Raw genomic sequence first — 19729 nt, forward strand, 5'->3', positions numbered from 1 at the left:
ATGCATGTATATCTTACCAGTAACATATTTATCTACTAACGGCCCGTTGCTAATATGGAGCTTTTACGTTTAATAAATCTCACATATCATCGTAACGTATTAAGGTAAATTTGCAATCCGATTAGGCTCAGATTAACATTTTTCTCTATGCCACTTACATCTTTGTAAGACTTTACAACATTTTTAAATCCTACTGCTTTGATTTGACCGTCCGAAGGCTTTAGCTTTAGTCATTACAAAATACATTTTTCGTTCAATAGTGTTGTTATTTATGTATTGTCCTGTATTGTGCTATACTAATAGCTAAAGAATTTCTCACCAGATAATGTATCTTTGTTCCTGCATTGAATTAAACGTTTTCGCTAAACATATTAAAGATGGTTTGAAAATGCATGGACATGACATTATTTCATTAAGAAAAACGTATGTAAGTGACATCAATTGTCATAGCCATTAGCATAGCACAATGAAGTCACAGTCTTTGGTGCACCATTCAATTAACAAACAAAGAAGATACAAATACAATTATTGAGGTAACACTTTGATTTTATGTAACAGGTTGAGTTGTTGAAACGACTCATTTGCATTGACATCAAAGTAGTAAGAAACTTTTTATGCTTTTTTAATTCGCATGATCTTCGCGTTTTAGTTCGTATATCGTTGTGTGTCCGAGCAATATCCGCCCTGGAATGACTTACTGTGTGGACTTCTCCAATCTAGACGAATTGTCGGGATTCCAACTCTATGGCAGGATATTCACTAGCAAAACAACGATTGCGGAAGATTCGGTGTTAGTGCCGGAAGGTTTGAAGTTAGAAATATACCGAGTTGTACTCATAACTGTTTTGTCCAATATGCCCAATATAATATTTACTAATGTCATAATTGAAATTACTAACTTGAATCTACATTAAAAAATGTGTAATAATGGATTAATACAAATATTACTTATTACTGTATACATTTATTAAGGTATAAGACGCATCATTATCAATGTTAAGAACCTTCGAGAGTATTTTAAATTCATGTAGGCCATTTATATCTTGACTACAAAGGATATTGTAACTTTCATGTCCCAGATATAGCATGTAAGTAACCAGACACATCTGGTGCTACAAATGGGACAACACATCGAACGATACAGAACCAGCCAAAACTTATTTCAAATACTGCACATCTCTGAAATGTAAATAAAACATTGGTAATGAAAATAATGACCAATTGTATCTGTCATAAACTATTAAAAGCTTTCTGGTTTTGCCATATAATACTCCACAATTAACAATCTGAATTTCATATGTTTAAGACATAGTTTAATTTTAAAAAACGGTTGTTTAGACACCGTTTATAGTTCAAAATCCACACATATTAAACACACACAATGATTGCAAAGTACCTACACATATCAGGAATGTATTGATCACTAAAACCGTTTAATTCAATATGCGTTTGTTTATTATGTAAACGACAAGGGATGTTTTCATTGAGAAAATAAAGGGCCTTGTGTATAATGTTTGTAATTAAAACAGTCATTTAATATATTAAACCAGTAAAGAACACTTTTCGTTTAAAAAAAGTCAAAAATAATTATAAACGCAAGAAAATAAAACGAACAAAACACTTGTCACAACATTCGAACCCCGACAATCTTGAGATTAAAGCGATTGAGCTATCGCTTTATTACGGCTTAGAACTTTATGAAGGCGTACTAAGACAGTTGTCTGGTTTTGATTTTTACCAAAGTTTTACTTACATTTTTTGTTTTCGTTGTAGTCTCCAATTTGGATTTTTATCGATGACTTTAATATAATAATGTTTTATCATGGCAGGGATTAAAAATACATCTTCATTGATGTTCCGGCCTGTATTCTGAAGGTGTACGGAAAAAATACGAGCGGTACACACTTCGTCGATATTACCCGGAAATTAACAAGCATATCATGGGTTTCATACCCTTATTCTACTGAATATTATTAAATTATACTCAATTTACAAGGCAATCTTTAATTATCATCATCATCATCAGCAGCAGCAGCAGAAGCAGCAGCAATAGCAGCATAACCACCACCATAACCATTATCATCATCATTATCATCATATTCATAATTATCATAATCATTAACATTCTCTTGATAGGTCCGGACGTTGGAGGGAAATGAGTAAAGTCAGTTAATTTGTTTGCTGCTGTGAGAAAGTCATCCATGTTGAGGGATGCCCACTCTTTCAGATAAATGCGTGCTTTTCTTCTGACGGCCTCGACGGAGGTATCCATATACCGTGCCCCGAGACACGAATTTGCAAGGAGAGTCGTGCCTTATGACTTGTCAAACCAAGCCAGCCTTCGTCGTATGATGGTTGCCTGTAGAGATTCTTTTGAGCAAACAACTGCTGATGTCCTGTTCCGGACATACTCGTTGGTCGCGTTGTTTATGCTACAGATGAGGAGCAGTCTGCGGAAACCCATGCGTTCAAAAGATTTTTGGTGCGTTCTGCGTTTGCATGAAGCGTCCAGGTCTTACAGTAGGATGGAAACTGCAAGGGCATTGTAGAGCCTGCACTTGGTGTAGCTGATGGAGCAGATTTTCCGCAACATGCTCAGCCTGGCCATCGGTCGCTATGGCAATTCTTATTCAGACCTCAGCAGTAATAGGGCAATCATTGGGCAGGACCGCTCATTCTATCAACTACTGGAAGCTGGTCATCTATTTCATCTTCATGCCGTTAATTGTGATGTCTCCATTGGTGTTCTTCGTGCTCTTACCATGATCTTTGACTTCGTCATGTTGGCCCACATCCCGTATCCTCCTTCTGTTTCAGCGTCTTTTGATGAGGTCTTTGATATAACTGCTGGTGCAACCGATGGAGTCAAGGTAATCAGCGAATCTCAAGTTATGTATGGTTGTGGCACCCATGGAGATGGATGTGTGGTGGTATTCATAAGTCTCTTCTACAGAAAAAAATAAAACAGGACCGGATACATCACCGACGGACGCTGTGTGTTTTTCTGAAAAAGTCACCCATCTGTCTATTGTCCGGCGCTGCCGGTGAAATCGCCAAGTTCTTGGATGAAGTTTTGAAAGAGCTCGCTTGGTATTGCGGGTGTCACTCAATCACGACTCTACAGTTGAAGATCTGTTCGACTGTGTTATGCTCGTTCTGAATAAAACCTGCACTTCCGCAAGCTGTTCCTCTGCCTCCTTGCGTTTCAATCGGTTGAGGATGCGTTGCATGGCTTTGCGAGGATGACTTATGAGGCGTATGCTGCGGTTGATCTGACATTGCTTGGGATGCGTTTTCTTGGTCGAGACATGACCAGTGACTGGGTCCACCCTTTGGACAAATGTTTCCCCCCCCCCCCTTATGGGCGAATTTTAATAATCCGTTTCTGGTCTGATATCGTTCTGAAGAAGACTGGGGTCTGGTCAAACCGGGTAGTTATAGAGGTCACTGCAGTATTTAGTCCTCCTGTTCAGGACTGCGGCACTTTCAGTAAGGATGTTTCCGTCAGCGTCTGATATTACAATGGTTTGGCTGACTCGTTTTGCCAGGTATTGAGGGTGCTGTAGGCCTTCTTACTGCTGCCTTTGGTAATCTTTTTGTCAATGTTATTGCATTGCTTCTCATTCCATCCATCTTCGGTCACTTTCATCGTTATCTTCACCTCCTTATGCACTCTCTGGTACTCTTACCTAGAGTCCTAGCAAGTGAATTGTTCATGCATCAACTCTCTTCTTTTGACACGATGGTTCACGGAAGTCTATGATCTCGGTCGTCACCAAAGGATAAGGCCTTATTTTTCAAAACATTAATTTTCCACGACCTTAACGGAAAACCAACAAATCTTAACTCATACATGTGTTGTTTTGTCTGTTAACGAACCGAATCAAACCAAACAAACCCAACTCTATTGTCTAGCCGCACACTCACAAACAAAACCGAGACTAGAATTACCTAACCCAACATACACTTCCATACTTTAGTTGAAATTTAACGACAATAACCTTGCCTCCCTGTATACATAACTTTCGCTATCAGGTCATACCTCGGCGCAGTTGAAGCTAAAGCTGCCGGTGAAGCTCGCCTGGGGATCGTATCAGTTCGAAGTGTACGGAAAGAAAGACAATACGACCGAGGTTTTCCGGAATTCCACTAACCTTTCCTATTCCGCTAAAGGATTCTCCGTATTCATACAGACGGACAAGGCCATCTACAAACCGGGGCAGAAAGGTAAATATTTCGGAGGGGATTGACTTGGAATGTAAGAGCGTTCGTTCATGAATATTATTCCGGCATAGACACATACGTGAATGCATTAAATTATCAAAGTTATATTTTGTTCGATTCCAAAAGCATTATTAAAAATTGCTCTTCCTATCACGTTTAAAAGCAATCTGAAAGTCTCAAATTTGCCTTTTTATTGTTGCTAATATCCTGCCTCTGTCCGTGACACTTTGATGCTCGTTAACATGAAGCTTAATTTTAAATGTAAACGTTTTAGATATGTTTAACTGTGGTTTGTGGTTTTGCGACACACGACTCGCTCAAGCTTGCTTTCTAACGATATGCATTCAGAACATTCGCATTTTCCTAAACTGGCTAATATTTTTATTGAACAATTCAGAAGAGTAAATACTCGTTTTAAAATTGATACCATACTAGAATAATCCTGTAATATGCCAGAACCAAGAAATCGCTAAAGATGCTGTAATGAGTATATAGAGAGCAGTTTGCTTAAAATAACGCAATACGACTGAATGGACTGTTACTTGAATATCGGACCCCAGAGTGTTCGGTCAACACTAGGAATATCGGACCCCAGAGTGTTCGGTCAACACTAGGAATATCGGACCCCAGAGTGTTCGGTCAACACTAGGAATATCGGACCCCAGAGTGTTCGGTCAACACTAGGAATATCGGACCCCAGAGTGTTCGGTCAACACTAGGAATATCGGACCCCAGAGTGTTCGGTCAACACTAGGAATATCGGACCCCAGAGTGTTCGGTCAACACTAGGAATATCGGACCCCAGAGTGTTCGGTCAACACTAGGAATATCGGACCCCAGAGTGTTCGGTCAACACTAGGAATATCGGACCCCAGAGTGTTCGGTCAACACTAGGAATATCGGACCCCAGAGTGTTCGGTCAACACTAGGAATATCGGACCCCAGAGTGTTCGGTCAACACTAGGAAAACATATCTCGACCTAGATTATTCAAACCACTTAAGAAACCCTATCTTACCAAAACAAAAAAATAACATTCACGTTCACATAATTCACCAGAAACGCAACTGCAATTTACATTTAAAAAATATTGTAATAATATCAAAATGTAGCCGGGATGAGAGCTCAAAAGGCATTTGTACGTTTTGATCGACATTGATCCAGTTTTTATAGATCGATTAACTAGGCCAAATAAAATACTTATTTCATAATTAGGATGAATACAACAATGTGTTCATGGCACGCAATGACTAAAATAGTTCATAATCATCTTGAGAACTAGTGTTGTTTTCGTATGTAGATCATTATATAATTTTAGTTTAAAGGTGTTTGCATAAATTATTGATTGCCATTAAACCATTTTTAAAAGTTTGCATCCAGCTGCATTATTATCTAGCAGCTACGAAACAATGCGTGAAAAATTTGACGTTTTAAAGAAAGACTCTGGAGTAGGACAATACATATTTTTTTCTGCTGTCTAACATATTAAGTAATAATTGCTGGTGTCTGCCATATATAACAAAACTTGCGGGTGACTTACTTAAAAAGAAAATACGGGCGTCTAAACTAAACAGAATTTATTTCAGGTGTCTAGCTTATATAAAGTTAAGTGGTGCCAAGTCTACTCAGCTATTATTGCATGTGTTCTTCCTATACAGCAATAATTGAATAGTTGTTTAACATATTCAGCAATTATTGAGTAGGTTTTTAACCTATACAGCAAATATTAGGATAGGTATCTTATGCAGTCATTATTTGAGTAGTTGTCTAACATATAAAGCAGTGATTGGAGTAGATGTATAACCTATTCAGCAATAATTGAGTGGGTGTCTGTCCTATACATTATTTATTCAGTAGGTTTCCATTATGTATATACATAATTAGAATAAGTTTTCAGCAACAATTGCTCAACGAATGTTATGAAAGTAATGATTAGAATAAGAATTGTTTTTCAGTACAATTCCGAGTCTTTAGTACACTTCCCGATCTTGCAACAATCAAAGAAAATATGGACATCGCAATATTTGTGAGTATGGCGTTACATTAAATTATCGTGTGTGTTTATACTGGACCTGACGTGTATATGGGTATATTTTTAAGTTTAATAAAATAAAGTTGTGAGCACTCACACTGCACGTATTTCTGTCGATGGTTCGATTTAACAATTTATATACATTATTTTTGCAGGTTTTCGTTGTTAGTTTAATATATACATGTGTGGGAAGTAATTATTTGTTTGTTATTGAAAAAATATCACGTATGAATAACACGTAGGGGAATACTAAAAATGTCATTGTCGCCCCTAATCGACCCCCAATTCCACCTTGAGATGGGGCATTGATAATTTTGTTTGATATTTGTATATTCATGCTGTGGTCAACCAAATCAAATGACAATATCCCAGAGGCCTGTCATAATAATTAAAAATCGTGTTTAACTCACGATACACATGTATTTAGAATAATTTGACCTTTTCGTTTTTAATTATAAAAAAAAAGAAGAAAATGGTATATTTTGAGGACAATAAGACAGAGGTCACGATTGCAGAGTATTATGTTAATTGTTACGGCTTTTCAAATTGGTAACATATGAAGAAAATAATAAACAAGTTGGTTTTGAGGCCACAGATTCGTCGGTCCATTTCACATGATAATGTATCAAGAAATTGGTTTGTTCATGATATCTAAAGTATGATTTGAACCACAATAATTTAAACTCATGGTACTGCTTACTTGGGAGAAATGAAAGACGCCTTATTGTCATTGTGTCGTATGAACAAATCTGCATGAATACTACATTATAGGCATTTTTCACTGTTGAATAAAATTGTGTCATTGTGTCGTATGAAAAAATCTGCATGTAAACTACATTTGGACTCAAATCGTACATCAAATCATTTCTGTCTTCAGTTGTCAAAACACCTATATACTGTTTGATTCCAATAATGTCGCTTTAATGGAATTACCATTTTTATTCATTTGCTTCTTAATATTAAATCACCTAAACTTGTTTTATTAGTAGCACAGCCCCATTAATATTTTTATTTAGTACTGGCCCTGGAATTTGTTCACGTCATTATGTCATTATGGATTTTTGTGACGTCATACGACCGACTTTCCCAATTTTTATCTACATGCATAGGTCATTGGGTTTATAACGTTCCAATTTATTTATATTTTCTCTCTGATAGGCGTTTCTTGTTTGATTTAATTATTTTTAATTTATTTTAGCAGTCACATAAACAACCAAGCTAGTAATATGGAATTTTTACACCCATTATTGCTTCTTCTTTTTTTGTATTTGCGCGATGATTATCTGAGATATTAACTCCATGATTCTATATTCTCAAATCTTTTCTATAAAGAAGGAATTTAGTTGACAATTGTTAATAGTTTTATTTGATCGTTCGTCAAAAAGTTGTAATTCTGTTACTCTTGTATCTTCAATGCAATTGAGTAATTAAATAGTAATTAAATTGAATGCGTTTTAATTCCCTTTTATTATTGTTTAATTTGAGTTACAATGCTATGACGTTAAATTTTATTTACACTTAAATGTATTATGAATATTGCTGGGCCAAGTGTGAGGTTGAGCGCTCTATAACCAGGTTTAAACCCCCAATGCTTTGCATTGACCGTTCCAAGGCGGTGACCCCAGCTTTTTTCATATTTTGTGCTTATGTTGGTTTGTATTGTGCTGTATTGTGCTGTTTTGTACTGTTTGGGCAATCGGTCACTTGCCTTAAATAAAGGACCAACTTATTGTTTTTAATGAAAATTCAATACTGCTCCAGCAGCTGGAGTTTCACTTCTTTATATTATGTTATTTAGGTCAACCTGTCAAAGTCATACTAACATTTGCATGCAATTGAAAATTCATGTCCGCACACTGTCTTGAGGACTGATCTACGTACATGCACAGTTGAATGGAAATGACTTGGGTGGCAAGTAAGACGATGATGAAGATATCAGGTCATCAGATCGAAGGTCGAAGTTAGAGGGGTTGTAGCATGCATAGTATCTATAGAATTCTAAAGATCATGACCTTTAATGATCTTACAAATATTCAAGGTCAAGGCCACAGGGACGCCTATGCACATCTCTTGTCATACTATATATCTCTTATATGTGTAATTGATTTAAATATAAAACATTGCACACTCTTCTTTTTTCAAAATACGAAATCAAGAGTTTTGACTCTTGTGCGCTGAATAAGATCTATGTACCAATGATGTTTCAAGATAATACATCTTAAAGTTTTCCAGATACTCTCATGATAAAATTAACATACATGTAGACATATTAACGAAGGAACATTCTTTCAAATATAAAATGATTTTTATGGCTCTTCAAGATTAACGGTCTGACAAAATTTATTTCGATAAGTGAAGCGCACAAGACTTGTGCGCTTCACTTATCGAAATAAATTTTGTCAGACCGTTAATCTGATAACATTATTTATCCTTTACAGACTTGTTGTGGGAAACAAATGTGAGGAACTTATATAAGGCACTTGTAGAGTGACATACACTATAAAGAAGCGTGTGTTGCTTGCAATGATAGACGTGCACTATACTTACCGATTTTGGTTACAATAGCATACAACGGTAACAGGAAAGAGTTCCGAAAGTGGATTTGAAAGTGTGAATAGTCTCGGGTTCTATTCCCCTCGATGTAAAAATATAAGTACTTATACATTATTATCCCAGGAAACGATTAAAAAATATGAAGGTAAACCAAATAAATTTTAATTTACATATGCGACATGTTGCATTGCAGGATCCTAACAGGAACAAGATTGCTCAGTGGTTGAACGTGACGGGTCAAAAACAGGGCGTCTTTCAGGGCAGTCTGCAACTATCAGATAACCCACCCCTAGGTGACTGGAAAATAGACGTAGACATTGGGGTAAGTACTGTCTGCAAGTCCAAGAACCTAACACTTTTGGACGGGAATTAGGACGTAGACATTGGGGTTAGTACCGTCTTCAAGTCCAATGTCCTCTCTGTAAGGTATGTAGGGGGATGCCCTCGACCCTCACATACCTATTGACGAGGATAATAAAATACATGGAACGGAACAAACAGTCCATTCACCTACGTGGTACTTCTAGGGAACTGGGAAATAGACGTAGACAATGGGGTTAGCACTGTCTGCATGTCCAATGACCTACTTCTATTGGACGGGATAATATACGTAGACATTGGGGTAAGTACTGTCTGCATGTCCAATGCCCTACTTCTAGGGGACTGGAAAAAAGGTGTAGACAGTGTGGTGAGCTCTGTCTGCAAGTCCAAAGCCATTCTTTTAGGGGCATGGAAAATAGACGTAGACATTGGGAAAGTACTGTCTGCAATTCCAATTTCCCCACGGGAAAATAGAAGAAGACATTGGGGTTAGTATTGTCTGCAATTCCAAAGACCTACTTCTAGGGGACTGGAAAATAGACATAGACATTGGTTAAGTTATGTCTGCAAGTTCAATGACCTACTTCTAGCGGACTGAAAAGTAGACGTAGACATTGGGGTTAATACTCTCTGCATGCCCTACTTCTAGGGTACTGAAAAAATAGACGTAGACAGTGGGGTAAGTAATGTCTGGTAATTGCAATGACCTACTTCTAGTGAACGGGAAAATGGACTTAAACCTTGGGATTAGTACTTTGTGCAAGTCTAATCACCTACTTCTAAGGGACAAGAACATAGACGTAGACCTTGGGGGTAAATACTGTCTGCAAGTCACATGACCTACTTTTAGTGGACTAAAAATAGACGTTAACATTGGGGTAAATACTTTGTGCAAATCCAATCACCTACTTCAAAGGGACTGGAACATAGATGTAGACCAAAGGGGTTAATACTGTCTGCAAGTCTTAGGGCCTACTTCTAGGGGATCGAAAAATAGACGTAGACATTGTGGTTAGTACTGTCTGCAATTCCAATGACCTAAGTGCAGTGGCCTGGAGACTAGACGTAGACCTTGGGGTTAGTACTGTCTGCAATTCCAATGAGCTACTTCTAGTGGACGGGAAAATGGACGTAGACATTGGGGTTAGTACTGTCTGCAATTCAAATGACCTACTTGTAGTGGCCTGGAAACTAGACGTAGACATTGGGGTTAGTACCGTCTGCAATTCCAATGACTTACGTCTAGTGGACGGGAAAATAGCCGTAAACATTGAGGTAAGTACTTTGTGCAAGTCCAATCACCTACCTCTAAGGGACTGGAACATGGACGTAAACATTGGGGTAAGTTATGTCTGCAAACCCAATTATCTACTTCTAGTGGACTGGAAAATAGACGTTGACATTGGGGTGAGTACTGTCTGCAAGTCCAATGACCACTTCTAATGGACTGGAAAATAGACGTTGACATTGGGGTAAGTATTGTCTGCAAGTCCAATCACCTACTTCTAAGGGACTGGAATATAGACGTAGATCAAAGGGGTTAATACTGTCTGCAAGTCTAATGACCTACTTGTAGGGGACTGGAAAATAGACGTTGACATTGGGGTAAGTACTGTCTGCAAGTCCGATGACCTACTTCTAAGGGACTGGAACATAGACGTAGACATTGTGGTAAGTTATGTCTGCAAGTCCAACAACCTTCTAGTGGACTGGAAAATAGACGTAGACGTAGACGTAAATACTGTCTGCAGATCCAATGACCTACCTTTAGTGGACCTGAAAATAGATGTAGACATTAGGGTTAATACTGTCTGCATGCCTTATGACCTACTTCTATTTGACAGGAAAATAGACGTAGACATTGGGGTAAGTACTGCCTGTAAATCAAATAACCTACTTTTAGTGAACTGGATAATATACGTACACATTGGTGTAATTACTATCTGCAAGTCCAATGACCTATTTCTAGGGGACTGTAAAAGAGGTGTAGACATTGGGATAAGTTCTGTCTGCAAGTCCAATGACCTACTTGAATGGGACTGGAAAATAGACGAAGACATTGGGGTTAGTACAGTCTGCAATTCCAAAGACCAACTTCTAGGGGACTGGAAAATAGACGTTGAAATTGGGATACGTACTGTCTGCAAGTCCTATAACCTACTTCTAGGGGACTTAAAACTAGACTCAGATATACGGCTATGTAGCGGCTTCAACTGTAAGACTACTAGCACTTAAGAGACTCCATAATTCACAAAGATTATGGTCTACGTGCAACGCAGTCTCACCAGCATAAATGTGTCGCTGATCTTTATTTACATAAATATCGTAGAGATTAAAACATTTTCTTATGTGGAATCTAGTAAACAAAGTGAATTAATATATCTTCTAAAATATTTGTACAGTATAATATAATTAGAAAGTTACTCAGCTGCACCAACAAAGCCGCTTATGAATAAGAGAAACAGTGGGAGAGGTTAATTTCTGCTTATAATGAAATGGGATCCGGTAAATTTTCGCGATTAATATCATGCGTGTTTCTGTAGATCAGGCAATATACTTGTTGATTGAATGCCATTTTCGCATAAACAGACAACAGAAACCATTGTTCACATTTAGCTGTACGAATATTTGTACGTGAAAGTATTTACATAATAGTTTTTGTTCTGTTTTTTTTTATAGGCAAGAAGTGAAATAAAGATGTTCACAGTCGATGAGTATGGTTAGTAATTTTGTTAACACTTTACAATGATTTTTTGCAAACGACTTTTTAACACAATTCAATGTCCGCATTAGTCCTGATTATTTTCCGAGTAATTCGATCGGTTTACTTCGTGAATTCCGGCAACTATTGCACATTAAGTTGACAAGAGTCAACGCTTAGTTTCTTTGTTTGATTGTATTTGCTATCCGGCCACCGGCGCTTGCATAAACATAAACACATACACTTTACGTCTTTTGAAGGCATATTGTAAGTGCACTGGATAAAGTCAAAAGAAAATATCAATACCAAATAAACGAGTAGCATCTTCCCATACTAGTTTACCCGCAATAGAACATAGCATTGTAATTAGTCTTGTACACCTCGTTTAGTTTTCCTTCGAATTTATTCTGACAAACTAAAAGATTCTAAAGATGAAAGTTAAATCATACAGTAATTTATTGTTTCTGAATAATAAGGTGTGCTAGATGTGAGTAATGTTTGAAATGATCATATTATCGTGAAACATTTTTCAGTGCTCCCGAAGTTTGAGGTCTCTATCACTCTTTCCAGTTATGGCGTACTGAATGCCACACACCTATCCGGATCTGTACAGGCTACGTAATAACACCTTTATTTGTTTTACATTGAAGATTAGTTTTGTGTATGCTTTGTATTCACGTAAAATCTAATTTGTTACTTATTTCTTATCTAATGTTTGCTATTTTCTCTTGAAGTTACACATTTGGTAAAGGTGTACAAGGCAACGGAAGCCTAACAATTGCGAGAAAACGGCCCAGCAGTGACAAGTTAATTGTAAAGAAGTTTACAGTGAGTCTTAAATAATTTAGCTTATTCTATGTATGGTGTGCGATATGCAAATATATATATATATATATATATATATATATATATACATGTCATTTACAGTGGCAAATCACTAAACACAAAGCGACAAAAAACATATATAATCAAAGATAAAACATATTTATGTCGATCGAATTACTTTAAAACGTTATAAATTAAGCAGTATTACTGTCTAGTTTTTGGAAGTATTATAATTTTAATGTAACTTAAACCAGCTGTCAAGTCAATGTTTAAGTATTTAATGTTCCGTAATAATTGAGAACTAGGTTATGATTATTATGATTAGGAGGTGAGGGGGGAATAATGAAAATAATATTGACGTCGACGACAATTACTATAATGATTCTCATTATTTTTTATATTACATTTAGAAAAAAATAACAATTATGATAATAATACAATAATAATCATAATAGCCATGATCATAAACAAATAGTTATTATAATAATAATAAAATAATTATAATCATTGAAAACGATTAAAACAAATATATGAATACTAATAATATCTTATTATTGTAAAAATAATATTATATCAAATACTTTTATTATTTTATTATAATGATTATTACGCTGATGATGGTGATGATTATTATAATGTTTTAAAAGATTGATGGAGTGTACAAATTCGAAGTCGAACTAAAAGAAATGCGAAGAATTTTCAAGAATATAACAAGCGGACATGCCTTCGAACTGATAGCGGAAGTGGAGGAAGGAATCACGGGAATCAAGCGAAATGACACCGCCGAGATCACGTACTACAACTTCCGGGAGAAATTTCGCTTTCTTGAGGGCGAGGACAATTTCAAACCGGGCCTAGTATACACATCCTATGTAAGTATCGTCATTGATATACATGTTGTGTAGCTGGTATGGTCTTGTTATCCAATTAAGCTCACGACTAAATGAAAATGATGTATAATGGATACAATTTTGTATGCTGACCTGTGCAAATAAATCTTCTCTGAAACCGCAGGGGTGAGGGTGGGTAACTTCGTTAGCTGTCCCTCTTATAGATTTGTAGAAAATAAGCTTATCGGGTCAAACTGGCTGCGCACCGACGTCACATGATTCAAACAAACTTGAATATAAAATTACTTCTTAATTAATAACAATCGTCTTCACTTCAACCCCCAAGTCAAAATGCATGGATATTTAGCGTTGAACGATCACATGAAGTTCCTGTTTAAAGTTTGTTTAAAGCATTCAAAATTGTTTCTTCAAATATTTTTTATACCATCTGTTAAATATACATTTAATATCCAAAATATCCATTACCTGTAGAATCACACATAATTAATACTTCCTCTTATCGAAATACTCATGGAGGAAGACCAATTTGTGTTATAATATGAAAATTACGTTTTTTTCTAATCGTCAAGATTTGTTCACCACAGTTAGTATTTCAGTTATATAAGGAATCACTGTTAACATTCTTTTTCTTTTTCTTCTTCTTTTATAATAATGGCTACGTTCATTAATGATACATTATGGCAATGCGTGGGGGGGGGGGGGGGGGGGAGTAAACAAGTTGATTGATAGGTTACCCGAGTAACTAAATCCACATAGGAACATCCTAACAACAGTGATACACAAGAAACCGTCGGAGACGGGTGATGCTCCCAAAAGTGTTTTTGTCACAATATTGCACTATATATTCACATAAAAGGAAACGTCTTGAGGGCACAGTAGTTGGGGGACAATACTTTTTTATAGAAAATTTCAAAGGGCCTCCGACCAGAACACGCTGATAATATGCACATCTCCTCTTGGTAGTGAAGCGTCCCATAAAGTTTAATTGAATTCAGGTCAATAGTTACTGAGAAATAGCCCGGACAGAAATTGTACACGCGCAGACGGACGGACACACACATGCACGGACCGACGAAGCGGCGACTATATAAATTTTGGGGGAGCATAAAAATGGTGCAACATCCTAAAAACCTTAAGCCCTTAAGACTTAAATATATACATATACTGCTGTGCATGAGATGAGAATATAAGTAGAGTTATAAACAGGATAAAAACAAAAAAACAACATGTGAACTAAGGATGGAACACTGATATAGACAGCGATGATTGAAACCCAGGGATCGTATCAGCGCTGACAACTGTTCTTGGAAAGAATAAAAAGTTGTGGTAATCAGCTGTACTTGGTGATATTTGGTATGCCATGTGATAGTGATGGCGTGTATGTCTTTTGTATCGAGTGAGAAAGTGAAGGGGATTGACGTCAACATTATTATATACTATTTTATAATCAAAAAGAGCCTAGCTTGTTGTCTTCTTGATTGCAAAGTATTCCAATTTAAATCCTTAGTTATTTCCACGCTTTTCGAAAAGCGTGGAGATTATGTGGTTGTCTCCGCCTTTTGTCCGTCCGTCCTGGTCACTATTTCCTCATACACTATTAGCACTAGAACCTTGAAACTTACACACATGGTAGCTATGAGCATATGCGCGACAATGCACTATTTGGAATTTTGATTTGACCTCTGAGTCAAAAGTTATTGGGGTTAGGGTGGGGCCGGGTCAGAGATTTTCACTCATTTTTTAGGTTATTTTACATTAACGTCTTCATTTCTACACCGATTTACTTCAAATTGATGCTGAACATCTCTTATGACAATACGGTCAATCTCAACTATGCATGGCCCCATTACCATCCCTGGGGCGCCCCTGGGTCAAACTTTCGGTGTGGGGATACGCGACGGCCTCTGCCGCGCCATTTCTAGTTATATTTGTGACTGTGCCCGGGTCTTGCTGTAATTATTCGTTACAAATCTGGCGGCTTGAAGCTGAACCTGTTTAATTTTATCAATATCCTTCTGATGGTAAGGGTCCCACACACTAGAGCAATATTCCAATGATGGTCTAACAATGCTGTTATGCCGCTGCCTTAGTTTTCATGTTAGAAGAATGAATGTTTCGTTTTAAAATGCCTAAGCTCTGACCTGCTTTACTACTAATTTTATTTACATGGGGTGACCAGTCTAAAGTTGAGCTTATTTCAACACCTAGATAATTTACTTGGTTTACAACAGACAGAGGTTGATTGTGAAAAGCGTAAGCTGTATTTACTGGTTTCACGTAACATGCATGATATGACATTTTGCTATGTTAAAAGTCGTCCTCCATTTCTGCCCCCACAATGATAGACTATCAAGATCTCTCTGGAAAAGTGTCAGCCGAAGTGTTTATGGATCTTTAGATGACACAGTCATCCGCAAATAGACGGACGTTTGACTCCAAACACGAAGGTAGATCATTTATGTAGAGCAGAAAAAGAAGAGGCCCAAGAACTGATCCCTGGGGTACACCAGAAATAACATGTGCCATGGTGGAAGTTGCCCCATCCACAACAACCAGTTGACTACGGTTTCCGCGAAAAACTTGAATCCAATAATGTTTATTGCCGCTGATGCCATAATGGACTAGTTTCAGCAACAATCTACCGTGATGAACAACGTCAAAGGCTTTACTTAAATACTTGATGGCAACATCCACCTGGTCTCTCTTCATGGTAGAAGAAAACCTCCAAGTTGGGTTTCGCAAGACCGCCGGGCTCGAAAGCCATGACGGTTGTCCACAAGGATAGTAAAGCTGTAAAGATGGTATAACATGTTACTAAATTTACAGGCAATACATGTTAATGAGACAATTCTTTAATTACTAGCTTGGTACTTTTCACCTTTAAAAAAAAAATAGAAGTTACAAAAGCCATGGACCAGTCATATGGAGAGAACCAGAAATAAGTGATTTGTTAAAAAGAATTGTAAAAATAGTTGCGATTTCATTTGAACATTCCCGTAAGATTCTGAGTTTGATTTGATCTGGCCCTGTGGTCTTATAAGGATTCAGTTTGAGTAGGAGTTTCTAACCACCATTTACAGTAATATTACTTGATGGCATGTTTTCATACGGGCTATTACCAAGATGTGGATAAAGGCTGTTTGTGCCATTAGTAAAATCAGCAGAAAATTGTTGATTTACAACTTCAGCTTTTTCTTTTTGGTTAGATTTTAAGACTCATCATCCCTCAAAGGTGCTACACCACATGCGTCATTTTTTAAGCTTTTTTATTAGGGATGGCATCGAATACCAATATCGGTATTCGAATGTTCGCAAATTCATTCAATCGAATATTCGAATATTCGCATAAAACGGCTGGATTGATTTTACCTTGTTATGTAATAATTTCCATTGGTTTGTAAGTTATATCCGTTTGCTAAATACGCGGCTGTTTATTAACGTTGCTATCGAATAATTGTATCGCTGTCGACTAAGGGTATCACGTTTACAGATTTTTCTAAACGTTTAAACGAAATGAAATAAACGAAACGACACCGTTCAAACGGTATCCATACGTCCGTTTTAAAAGCATCAGTTCCATCACATTTCCAAACTGAAAGTAGTGATTATTTCCGGAAGTTATATTTAGTTCATAACCCATTTGCACAATGACGTCATATTAAAACCAACTGTTCTCGTTGTTTTCTAACCATTGGGTTACGCGTTTTCTACTTACATGCCGTTATATTTTGTAACAAAGATGAATTAATATTTAACCCACATTTCTTCAATAAGAGTACACCGGTGTTAATTGTTTTTATTGTTTTACTTAACAAGATGTACATCAAAACGAGTATCTGTTCATTAAATTAAAAATGAATGCCGATGAATAAACTGCGGGAAATTTTCCTCGTGCACTTCATGCCGACGCGCGTTGAATGTTCAAGGCGATTAGGGGCATGATCATGCAAGAAATAGCGGGAAACTTTTCCCGAGCACTTCGTGCCGATGCGGGTTAAATATTCAAGACGTCTAGGTCGTACAGGTATATTGTTATGTCTACGGTACTGTGAATAAGGGCCATCTGGCGCACGTGATACACATACGAGTTTTTTTCAGCAGCTTTTAAAGAGTTTTGCAACATCGTAATGTAATGAATTAAATGAATTATGTTGACATTGCCTGTCGTTTAAACGTTTATTGTTTTTGTAAACGTGTTTGAGCAAAACACGAAACGCCATCGTTTAAACGTTTAAACGTGATACCCTTACTGTCGATTAATACTATGACCGATACTGTGATCGGGCACAAATAGAATGAAAAACATCGTGTCATAGAATTTTATTTTTTAATGATTCCACATATTTGTAGCAGACAGCGCATATGTAAAACTAAGTTTACACACATTACACCTTGCGGTCTTCTTATCCACAGACCGTGTAAAGTATTCCATACGACACCATTCCATACTGCAGAAGGGGCTGGTGGCATTTTCAGATTTGAATTATGATTCCTTGATGATTGTTTAATTTATATCATCTGTTACTTTTGAGTAATTCACACATTTTAATGGCTGTACATACTGTGATCACAAAACTTATTTATTATTCGTCAGTCAATTGAAACCGTGAATTGGCACCCCATTGGCAAACAACAGTCGGGGCCTTTCTTAGAGCGTGTGTATTGCATTGCGCAATCAACACTGATACGAGCCGCGTTATCAGTTTGACACGAAGAACGTCACGTCAAACATGTTACTCCCAAGTGATTTCGGTTGCTTTTTAGTAAGCGGTTCGCAGTTCATTAAATATTGGCGAAAATACGTTTGGAAAAAAAATGCGAATATGCGAATATCATTTTTATTATTCGAATGCTGACCATTCAATCGAATATTCGATTATTCGAATAATTTTTACCATCCCTATTTTTTATGAACCCTCAAAAACGTTTAGTTGTCCAATGTTTATGTTCTGTTTCATCACATATTATGTCGTTCCTATAATCCCAATAAGAGTAACGACTTTTCTTTAGTATAAGTGATCAGATGTTAATGTGTGGAAGTAAAGTGTATTTTTTAGTCTTTTTCATTTTTCTATAAATTCGGTCAAGTTTTTGCATTAGCTTTTTAATCTCTGAATTCGGCCATGGCAGATGCTGCTTGCCAGAAACAGGTTTAGTTGGTATGTATTTTTCAGTAAGTGTTAAAGCGGGTATATACGATCTTGTCAAATATTTATTAATTAATATAAAATGTGTAAAAATCTTATTATACATATATTTCAATATAAACTAAAATAAAAGTTAAGAAGAACTTGTGTCGAAAAGTGCTAAATAAGCCAGATATTTAATTCTGAAATCGAAAAGGCTGTACAGCCGAATTCGCCAGCATGCATGTACGATGTGAATCTAAATTTAGTTTAACGGTTCATTTGAAATTCCTGCAGCGATATCGATTCATACAACACACAAACACTTACTAAAAAGACGAATGCATCGTTTATTGTAGGAAAATATGTACGCATTATCTTCGTCACAATCGGCCCGGGACGCTAATTTGTCTTTGCTGCATTTAATGAAATAAGTCTTAAATGTATTATTGTTCTTGCATTTTCATATTGTGTTATTATATCAACACATATAAAAATCGTATAATCTCGCTTTAAGACAGACTTTGAAATTGTCCCAAAGCTTCTGGACATATTTTGCTTGATACAATTATTTTCACGGCTGTCACGTGGTCTCCGTACTCAGCTCTACGTGTCGGAACATGACGACAAGCCCCCGTCGAACGACAAGCTGTGGATCAACGTTACCGCCATCATGCACTACGAGTCAATGGTAGCGGAACCGGACGCTAAACCAGACGATACTTCAGAACAGAAACGGGAACTTGTTCGCGGCGACTTAGATGGTAAGAATAGGACGCGTCTAAGTCAAAGTTTCATGTCATCACAAGTAATAAAAAAATGAAACAAATGTTGGTAACGCTGTGCTATCTTATAACCCTACACAAGTTGATAATATAAAGTTGATAATATAAAGCTCTACAACATAACGTTGTTTTATTGGTATGCATCAAGTATTTAGTTTAGTGCTGTGTGGTAATGTCTGTACAACGAGACGCTTCGCAAAATATCCACAATTCAATTATGTTTTTAAATTCGTATCAATACAATAATGTTTACTAAGTAAACATTTTTGTATTTCAAACCGATAAATTGGTAACGAACTGTCTATATCAGAT

General features: G+C 36.8%; 1 protein-coding gene across 1 annotated transcript in view; it reads left to right on the top strand.

Annotated features, from left to right (window-relative positions):
* The first annotated feature begins 2570 nt into the window (after positions 1-2570).
* Positions 2571-19729, top strand: part of LOC127878818 (CD109 antigen-like) — a 34735-nt gene continuing 17576 nt past the window's right edge. Inside the window, exons 1-8 of the mRNA XM_052425344.1 lie at positions 2571-2870; positions 9002-9130; positions 9779-9822; positions 10173-10404; positions 11809-11843; positions 12565-12658; positions 13303-13527; positions 19237-19396. Of these exons, the coding sequence (XP_052281304.1) occupies positions 2571-2870; positions 9002-9130; positions 9779-9822; positions 10173-10404; positions 11809-11843; positions 12565-12658; positions 13303-13527; positions 19237-19396 (1219 nt within the window). The remainder of the gene's footprint in view (positions 2871-9001; positions 9131-9778; positions 9823-10172; positions 10405-11808; positions 11844-12564; positions 12659-13302; positions 13528-19236; positions 19397-19729) is intronic.

This window comes from Dreissena polymorpha, chromosome 4, assembly GCF_020536995.1.
Source record: "Dreissena polymorpha isolate Duluth1 chromosome 4, UMN_Dpol_1.0, whole genome shotgun sequence".
Taxonomy (NCBI): domain Eukaryota; kingdom Metazoa; phylum Mollusca; class Bivalvia; order Myida; family Dreissenidae; genus Dreissena; species Dreissena polymorpha.